The sequence below is a fragment of the Homarus americanus genome, unplaced genomic scaffold (assembly GCF_018991925.1).
Source record: "Homarus americanus isolate GMGI-L3 unplaced genomic scaffold, GMGI_Hamer_2.0 scaffold56388, whole genome shotgun sequence".
Taxonomy (NCBI): Eukaryota; Metazoa; Arthropoda; class Malacostraca; order Decapoda; family Nephropidae; genus Homarus; species Homarus americanus.
In genome coordinates, this window is record NW_024712990.1 from 158,865 (window position 1) to 169,114 (window position 10,250).

Here is a 10,250-nt window from a genome sequence, read left to right on the forward strand (position 1 = left end):
AAAATAGCATACCCTAGGACCACTGTACCCCAGGACCACTGTACCCCAGGACCACTGTACCCCAGGACCACTCAGGACCACTGTACCCCAGGACCACTGTACCCCAGGACCACTGTACCCCAGGACCACTGTGCCCCCAGGACCACTGTACCCCCAGGACCACTGTACCCCAGGACCCTGGGTGGACCACTGCCCCCAGGACCACTGTACCCCGGACCACTGTGCCCCGGGACCACCCCACCACTGCACCCCAGGACCACTGTGCCCCCCAGGACCACTGTGTGCCCCAGGACCACTGCCACAGGATCATGTACCCCAGGACCACTGTACCCCAGGACCACTGTACCCCACCACTGGACCACTGTGCCCCAGGACCAGTGTACCACAGGATCCCAGGACCACTGTACAGGACCACTGTACCCCAGGGACCACTGTGCCCCCAGGACCACTGTACCCCAGGACCACTGTACCCCAGGGACCACTGTGCCCAGGGACCACTGTGCCCCCAGGACCCCCCCAGGACCACTGTGCCCCAGGACCACTGTACCAGGACCACTGTGCCCCGGGACCACTGGTGTACCACTGTGCCCCAGGACCACTGTGCCCCAGGGACCACTGTACCCCAGGACCACTGTACCCCAGGACCACTGTACCCCAGGACCACTGTACCCCAGGACCACTGTACCCCAGGGACCACTGTACCCCAGGACCACTGTACCCCAGGACCAGTGTGCCCCAGGACCACTGTGCCCCAGGACCACTGTAGGACCCCCCAGGTGCCCCAGGGACCACTGTACCCCAGGACCCCCCCGACCACTGTACCCAGGACCACTGTGCCTCAGGACCACTGCCCCCAGGACCACTGTGCCCCAGGACCACTGCACCCCAGGACCACTGTGCCCCAGGACCAGTGTGCCCCAGGACCACTGTACCCCAGGACCACTGTGCCTCCCAGGACCAGTGTGCCCCAGCACCACTGCACCCCAGGACCACTGGGACCACTGCACCCAGGACCACTGTGCCCCCAGCACCACTGCCCAGGACCACTGTGCCCCCAGGACCACTGTGCCACTGTACCAGGACCACTGTGCCCCAGCACCACTGTACCCCAGGACCACTGTGCCCCAGGACCAGTGCCCCCAGGACCACTGCCCCAGGACCACTGCACCCCAGGACCACTGCCCCTGTGCACCACTGCACCACCCAGGACCACTGTGCCCCAGCACCACTACCCCAGGACCACTGTGCCCCAGTGCCCCAGCTGCACCCCAGGACCACTGTGCCCCAGGGACCACTGTGCCCGGGACCAGTGTACCCCAGGACCACTGCCAGGACCACTGTGCCCCCAGGACCACTGCCCCCCCAGGGACCACTGTGCCCAGGACCACTGCACCCCAGGACCACTGTGCCCAGGACCACTGTTGACCCAGGACCCCCAGGACCACTGTGCCCCAGGACCACTGACCCCCAGGACCACTGTACCACTGTACCCCAGGACAGTGTGCCCCTGCCCTGTGCCCCAGGACCACTGAGGACCACTGTGCCCAGGACCACTGTGCCCCAGTGTGCTGTACCCCCCCAGGACCACTGACCCCAGGACCACTGTGGGACCACTGTACCCCAGGACCACTGTACCCCAGGACCAGTGCCCCAGCCCACTGTGCCCCAGGACCTGTGTACCCCAGGACCACATGGGACCACTGTGCCCCAGGACTGTGTGCCCCAGGACCAGTGTGCCCCAGGACCACTGTGCCCCAGGACCAGTGTGCCCCAGGGACCACTGTGCCCCCAGGACCACTGCCCCAGGACCACTGTACCCCCAGGACCACTGTGTGCCCCAGGGCCCCAGTGCCCCAGGACCCCCCAGGACTGTACCCCAGGACCACTGCACCCCAGGACCACTGTACCCCAGGACCACTGTGCCCCAGGACCCCCAGTGTGACCCCCAGGACCAGTGTGCCCCAGCACCACTGTGCCCAGGGACCAGTGTACCCCAGCCCCTGCCCCAGGACCACTGTGCCCCAGGACCAGTGTGCCCCAGCACCACTGTGCCCCAGGACCACTGTACCCCAGGACCACTGTGCCCCAGGACCACTACCCCAGACCACTGCACCCCAGGACCACTGTACCCCAGGACCACTGTACCCCAGGACCCTGTGCAGGACCAGTGTGCCCACCCCCAGGACCAGTGTGCCCCACCACTGTGCCCAGGACCACTGTGCCCCAGGACCACTGTGCCCCAGCACCATACCCCCAGGACCACTGTACCCCAGGACCAGTGTACCCCAGGACCACTGTGCCCTGGGACCACTGTGCCACCAGCACCACTGTACCCAGGACCACTGTGCCCCCAGGACCACTGTGCCCCAGGACCACTGTACCCCAGGACCAGTGTACCCCAGGACCACTGGGACCAGGGTGCCCCAGTGACCACTGTACCCCAGGACCACCCTGTGCCCCCTGCACCCAGGACCACTGTACCACCCCAGGACCACTGTGGACCACTGTGCCCCCCAGGACCAGTGTGCCCCACCACTGTACCCCCAGGCCACTGCCCAGGGACCACTGTACCCCCAGTGACCACCCCAGGACCACTGTACCCCAGGTACCCCAGGACCACCCCCAGGACCACTGTACCCCAGGACCACTGTACCCCAGGACCAGTGTGCCCCCAGGACCACTGCCCAGGACCAGTGTGCCCCAGGACCACTGTGCCCCCAGGACCAGTGTGCCCCAGCACCACTGTACCCCAGGGACCACTCCCCAGGGACCAGTATACCCCAGGACCACTGTGCCCCAGGACCACTGTACCCCAGGGACCACTGTACCCCAGGACCAGTGTGCCCCAGGACACCACTGTACCCCAGGACCAGTGTGCCCCAGGATAAGCATTGCTCCAGGCCACTGTACCCCAGGACCACTGCACCCCAGGACCACTGTACCCCAGCACCACTGTGCCCCAGCACCACTGTGCCCCAGGACCACTGTACCCCAGGGCCAGTGTACCCCAGGATAATGTACTCCAGGACCACTGCCCCAGGACCACTGTACCCCAGGACAGTGTGCCCCAGCACCACTGCCCAGGGACACACTGTACCCTAGGACCAGTGTACCCCAGCACCACTGTACCCAGGGACCACTGTGCCCTCAGGACCACTGTGCCCCAGCACCACTGTGCCCCAGCACCACTGTACCCCAGGACCACTGTACCCCAGGACCACTGTGCCCCAGTACCACTGCACAGGACCACTGTACCCCAGGGACCACTGTACCCCCAGGACCAGTGTGCCCCAACACCACTGCAGGGACCACTGTACCCCAGGGACCAGTATGACCCCAGGACCACTGTACCCCAGAACCACTGTACCCCAGGGACCACTGTCCCCCAGGACCAGTGTGACCCCAGGACCACTGTACCCCAGGACCAGTGTACCCCCAGGATAATGTACTCAGGACACCACCTGTACAGGACCACTGTACCTCCAGGCTGTACCCCAGCACCATTGTACCCCAGGACCACTGTACCCCAGGGCCAGTGTACCCCAGGATAATGTGCTCAGGACCACTGTGCCCCAGGACCACTGTACCCCAGGACCAGTGTACCCCAGCACCACTGTACCCCAGGGACCTGTACCCTAAACTGTGTACCCTAGGACCACTCTAACCCCAGGACCACTGTACCCCAGGACCAGTGTGCCCCAGCACCTCTGCCCCCAGGACCACTGTACCCCAGTACCACTGCACCCCAGGACCACTGTACAGGGACCACTGCCCCAGGACCAGTGTACCCCAGCACCACTGTACCCCAGGGACCACTGTGCCCCAGGACCAGTACATACCCCAGGACCACTGTACCAGGACATGTACCCCAGGACCACTGTACCCCAGGACCAGTGTGCCCCAGGACCACTGTACCCCAGGACGACTGACCCCAGGACAATACCCCAGGACCACGCAGCACTGAACCAGTGTACCCCAGGACTAACGTGCCAATACTCAACAAAACCTAGATATACTTTCTCCGTCATTCTGGTGTCAAGTGAGAACATCGGGTTAGAGTCTCAGTGTAGTTTTGATGCCATTTTTACGTTGTTGTTTAAGTATAAAGTTCAGTTGTATTCTTCTATTCACACTTAAAAGGAAAATTCACCCAACGAATTTTTAATAAAACCATTTTGTACAGTAGCTTAAGTGAGATAGATACGTTCACTTAACTCCAACTACGATAAAAATTTTAATTTAATAATCTTTGAGAATCACCCTTCGTGTTTTAACTTAAGTGAGCCAATTAGATACATTCAGTTACGAGGAAAATTGAACGTACAAATCTCTGAGAAACGACATTAAACGACAATTGTACAAAACTATGGTACAGTTCACAGGAGGTTCACACAATCCAGGTACAACCTTTATGTGGGTTGATCACCTTACTACCCGATCAGCAGAATGTAACCTCTAGGGAAATAGACACTGCAATGCGGGTAGGGTACGAGAGAGAGAGAGAGAGAGATAACTTTGGTGTTTGCCAATATATTAGTGAAGATGCATGTGAATACCCTCTAACTGTGTGTATGTGTGTGTGTGTGTGTGTGTGTGTGTGTGTGTGTGTGTGTGTGTGTGTACATAGAGAAACACGAATATATAGATACATACACACCAAAACTACTGTGCCTTTACATTATGCACAGCTAAACTCCCTCTCTTCCCCGAACAATCACCTCCGCCTCCCCGCTCCCTGGTCAGGTAGTCCCGACAACACACCCCAGCGAGACACAACACGAGACATTTAACGATGGGGCTGGGCGGGGCTGAACGGTGAAGAACGGGGCTGGACGGGGCTGGATGGGGCTGTGCGGGGAAGAGCGGGGCGGGAATGGGCTGAACTGGGCTGAACGGGGCTGGATGGGGCCAAGCTATAGCGTACCAGGTCCCATCTGGTTGTAGTTCAATATATATCAAGGTTAGGTTGAGGTTAGGTTAGGTTAGGTTAGGTTAGGTTAGGTTAGGTTAGGTTAGGTTGATTACGTCTGTATGATATCTAGCTCTCGTTAGCTTAGGTTCGAGCATGCTGGTTTAAGCTTCGAATCGTGTCCGAATCTGTTGATTAGTGAGTCACGGTTGAACGCTGGAACGAAGCCTAAGTTATCGCTGTGTATATCAAGAGAAAGCGTGTACGGTCGTCAGCACTAATGGCGTCCTCCTCCCAAAATATTGCTCTGAATTTACGTGGCAATTAACACTTTCCACCGTTGCTGCTATGTGTGGGACGAACGAGATTATAGAGAGAGAAAGGGAAAGGAGAGAAGGAGTGAAGGGAATAAAGAGGAGGAGACAGAAGGAGAGAGTAGAAGGATGTAGAGGAAGGGAGAGAAGAAAGAAGAGCGGACGAAGAAGAAGAAGTGGTGGAAGGAGAGAAGGAGAGAGAAAGAGGGGACGAAGAAGAAGAAGTAGTGGAAGGGAGAAAAGGAGAGAGAAAGGGGGAGGAAAGGGAAGAAGTGAAGTAAACAAAAATGTAAGGGGGGGGACGGATAGTACAAGGGAGATAGTGGAAAGAATGCGAAACAGACAAAGAGCCAGACAGTACAAACCTCGACGTGAACTCTACAATGTATCAGTCAAACTCCCATTTAACGTGTACTAAGCCTTCCACCACTGTTAATCGCCCCAGCCCAGTTACCGCCACAGTAATTCTCACAGTAGACAACACCATATCCTCACCTTATCCTCACCACGACAATCAGATGGTCAGGGAGGGTGATTATAGCCTCAGTTACTGAAATCCTTCCCAGAAATCCAAATCATAACATGTGGTCATAGAAGGCATGTAGTTATTCAGTCATCCCTTTGAGTACGATGAGTTAACCCCTTGAATAAAATAGAATCGTACTCGAGGAATAGGTTATTGTACTCGAAGGCTTTAAGATATCGTACTAAAGGAGTTAGTTTACTGTTAACTGTATTCTGTAATGGAAGAGTTTACAACACTACACAATGTTCTGTATTCTCTCTGATACAGACATATTAGATATATTTTTGGTGCATCAAGTTATTATTGTTAAAGGGACTAGAATACACTGACCTTCACCTTTGACCTTTGACTCGTACAGCATAGCACCTAGGGCTTATGTTGGCGAACCTTGCTTAAATAAATATTCTGTTATCCTGCTGCCATACATAGATATATATAAATAACACAAACTAACACAAAAATATACCTCAACATAAGATTCTTAACACATCAACTAACTCGTCAACACACAGAGAGTCCTAACAATCTCACTGTCCTTGAGGTGGTGGTGAACACACTCGATTTGCAAGAGAGAAGTCCCGGGTGTGTTTCCCTTGAGAGTTAGACCACTGGAAGAGTCAGTTGGCTCTATTTGCCTCTGTACACCCAACACTGATTGGGACGCTGAATATAAATTGATTGGAAGATCGTGCTCCGTTTTCCGAGGGTAATAGTTAAACTTTGGAATTGGCGGGGCAGCTGACCCTTCATGTTAGTCCTTGACACTGGCCTACACAACACAGGGTGAGGTTGTTGTGGATACAGGAATTTTTAGACTCCATTTGAGATGTCCTGGAAGAAGAGTGTCCCGGGCCGAGGGTAAGCAACCTATTATGGGACGGTACCTTAATATATCAGTTCCTACAGTGTATAAGTGTCCATTATATATGTTTGTGATGTATTGGAAGAACATTGCCAACAAAATATGATTAGATACATTAAGTGTGTCTACTAATGAGGCATATTTCTGTATATTTTGTGTGTGTGTGTTTACAAATATTACTCGCACGTGTGTGTGTGTGTGTGTGTGTGTGTGTGTGTGTGTGTGTGTGTGTGTGTGTGTGTGTGTGTGTGTGTACTGTTCGACTATTATTAAGAACTACCTCTCCCCCCCTACCCCCGCCCCTACCTTAGCACGTATCACATGTTCCTGAGCTAACAACTATTTAATTCCTGTTTACTTAAGATAACAGTAGAGGGAGTGAGATGAGAGCAGTACAAACATGACTCATTATACATATCAGACCACTTGTCCATTCACGTCTCACCCTCCACCGTGCCCCTCCACCAATAGCGTGTCTCCTTTTCAGTGACGTCATGTGGCTGTCACGTGTTTCCATATCTATGACGTCACGTGTGCCTAAAGTCTGGCTTGGATATTTAGATTAATTTGATCTTTTAGAGGAAAATTACACCACCCGCCTACTCCATATCTTACCCACACCACGGCCTCCCTTTACTCACATCAGTTCTCCTCCTTCACCTCCTCCTCTCTTTCCTCCTTCTCATCTTCCCCTTCCCCCTCCCCCTTACCCCAACACTCCTCCTCCTCCACACCCCCCCTACTTAGCCACACCACCACCTCTTACCCAAACATCTTTCACATCAACGGAGCTCCACCCAAGTGACTTCAGTCGGGTGAATATTTATACTTTTTTCCCCATTTTCTTTGAAGGGAACTTTTTGTTCTCCCCCGCCAGTGATGTTATATTAAACATCCAGAGAGGAACTACACCATATAGGACGGGAGGAGAGTCAGGGTGTGTTTTTTTTTTATTCAAGTGGTTAAGGTTTGAGTGGGTGTCTTAATAACAGCTGTACTTGAAAGGCTAGAGTCACTAGAGGATAAGGACTGACTTGAGTAGAGGGTATGAACTGACTTGTACTCGTATGGCCTGGTAAGAGTGTGGATAGAGAGAGAGAGAGAGAGAGAGAGAGAGAGAGAGAGAGAGAGAGAGAGAGAGAGAGGTTCATCTCATACTTCCACGAAACAAGACCAACACATTAGATTAAAATAACATAAACAATTAATGAAAGAACATTTATTTCAATAGAAACTCTACCATAGTTGGACCACTTGCCTCTATTATTAACTTTTACTCTCAAACTGTTGGATTTCTTAAGGGTTACAGGTTAAATAGGGATCAGTGTTAATAGGGAGTCAGTCTTAATAAGGGTCAGTGTTAATAGGGTGTCAGCTTTAATAGGGTGTCAGTCTTAATAGGGAGTCAGTCTTAATAGGGTGTCAGTCTTAATAGGGTGTCAGCTTTAATAGGGTGTCAGCTTTAATAGGGTGTCAGTCTTAAGAGCGTGTCAGTCTTAATAGGGTGTCAGCCTTAATGGGGTGTCAGTCTTAATAGGGTGTCAGTCTTAATAGGGTGTCAGTCTTAATGGGGTGTCAGTGTTAATAGGGTGTCAGTCTTAATAGGGAGTCAGTCTTAATAGGGTGTCAGTCTTAATAGGGAGTCAGTCTTAATAGGGTGTCAGTCTTAATAAGGGTCAGTCTTAATAGGGTGTCAGTCTTAATAGGGTGTCAGTCTTAATAGGGTGTCAGTCTCAATAGGGTGTCAGTCTTAATAAGGAGTCAGTCTTAATGGGGTGTCAGTCTTAATAGGTCTTAATGGTGTCAGTCTTAAGTCTTAATGGGGTGTCAGTCTTAATGGGGTGTCAGTCTTAATGGGGTGTCAGTCTTAATGGGGTGTCAGTCTTAATGGGGTGTCGTCTTAAGTCTTAATGGGGTGTCAATCTTAATGGGTGTCAGTCTTAATAGGTGTCAGTCTTTAATAGGGTGTCAGTCTTAATAGTCAGTCTTAATAGGGTGTCAGTCTTAATAGGTGTGTCCAGTCTTAATAGGTGTCAGTCTTAATAATAATAGGGTGTCAGTCTTAATAGGTGTCAGTCTTAATAAGTCAATCTTAATAAGGGTCAGTGTTAATAGGGTGTCAGCTTTAATAGGTGTCAGTCTTAATAAGTCAGTCTTAATAGGGTGTCAGTCTTAATAGGGTGTCAGTCTTAATAGGGTGTCAATCTTAATAGGGTGTCAGTCTTAATAGGGTGTCAGTCTTAATAGGAGTCAATCTTAATAAGGGTCAGTGTTAATAGGGTGTCAGCTTTAATAGGGTGTCAGTCTTAATAGGGTGTCAGTCTTAATAGGGTACCAGTCTTAATAGGGTACCAGTCTTAATGGGGTGTCAGTCTTAATAAGGTGTCAGTCTTAATAGGGTGTCAGTCTTAATGGGGTGTCAGTCTTAATGGGGTGTCAGTCTTAATAGGGATCATTCTTAATAGGGCCAGTTTTAATAGGTTTCAACCCAATAAATAGACAACAGCCATTAATAGACTCCAATCCTTAATAGACTCCAATCCTTAATAAACTCCAATCCATAATAGACTCCAATCCATAATAGACTCCAATCCTTAATAGACTCCAATCCTTAATAGACTCCAATCCTTAATAGACTCCAATCCTTAATAGACTCCAATCCTTAATAGACTCCAATCCTTAATAGACTCCAATCCTTAATAGACTCCAATCCTTAATAGACTCCAATCCATAATAGACTCCAATCCTTAATAGACTCCAATCCATAATAGACTCCAATCCATAATAGACTCCAATCCTTAATAGACTCCAATCCTTAATAGACTCCAATCCTTAATAGACTCCAATCCTTAATAAACCCCCAATCCTTGAAATAGAACACTGATATTAGTAAGTTTAAAAGGTTCTAATCTTTCATCTTAATTAATGTTCTGTAACTAATCTCAGCACTTGTTAGTCATAAAAGATAATATCTAACCTTGAAAGACTTATGGTAAGGTGAAAATATTAATGAATGTCTATTAAATACCCTTAATTCTCACTCCTAAATTCAACATCATCGATTTTTTTTAGTAATGAATATGGCTGAACATAATTTATTCAGTTTCACATTTTTGTAGTCTATAGGGAGATGATTTAATATGTACAGTATGTGAATATTTTATCCCTGCCTCTCCCCTGTTGAATAATCTGTAGGTATTTTTAAATGATCAATATAGATATATTTACCTCACCTCCAGGTCGTGTTAGCTTTGTGGTTTTAGGTTATTAAGATTTTTTTTATTAGGAAGAAACCCTCGATTTTTTTAAAGTATGATTTCTGCGGATTTGTTTTACGAATACAATAAAAATATCGAAGAAGAAGAAGAAGAAGAAGAAAGAAAATGTAAAAAAAAAAAACGTAAAATGATAAAGAAAATTAAAAAAGAACGAAAGGAATAACACGATAAAAAGAAGGAAGTACAATATCAACACTGGTATCGTCACCACCAGACTCAATATGTTGACAATGAGTCAAGATCCGGAGTCACTCAGTGTTAACCACAAGTCTTCTCAACAGGTGTAGAGCCAAACTTAATAATATAAATAGCATCAAAACAATACACTGTACTCAATCGTGTGTAGTCAGATTGTCAAACT

At 50.2% G+C, this 10,250-nt stretch overlaps 2 protein-coding genes across 2 annotated transcripts; both read left to right on the plus strand.

The window, feature by feature from the left end:
• The first annotated feature begins 308 nt into the window (after window positions 1–308).
• Window positions 309–1,532, plus strand: LOC121865436 (proteoglycan 4-like). The gene has a single exon (XM_042364858.1). It carries the CDS (start codon window positions 309–311, stop codon window positions 1,530–1,532), a length of 1,224 nt encoding a protein of 407 aa, XP_042220792.1.
• A 159-nt stretch (window positions 1,533–1,691) lies between these two features.
• On the plus strand, window positions 1,692–2,888 carry LOC121865440 (vegetative cell wall protein gp1-like). The gene has a single exon (XM_042364872.1). It carries the CDS (start codon window positions 1,692–1,694, stop codon window positions 2,886–2,888), a length of 1,197 nt encoding a protein of 398 aa, XP_042220806.1.
• The last annotated feature ends 7,362 nt before the right edge of the window (window positions 2,889–10,250 follow it).

Excerpts from the sequence above, each read along its gene's own strand:
- LOC121865436 (XM_042364858.1), top strand. The coding sequence starts at position 309 with ATGTACCCCAGGACCACTGTACCCCAGGACCACTGTACCCCACCACTG.
- LOC121865440 (XM_042364872.1), top strand. The coding sequence starts at position 1,692 with ATGGGACCACTGTGCCCCAGGACTGTGTGCCCCAGGACCAGTGTGCCC.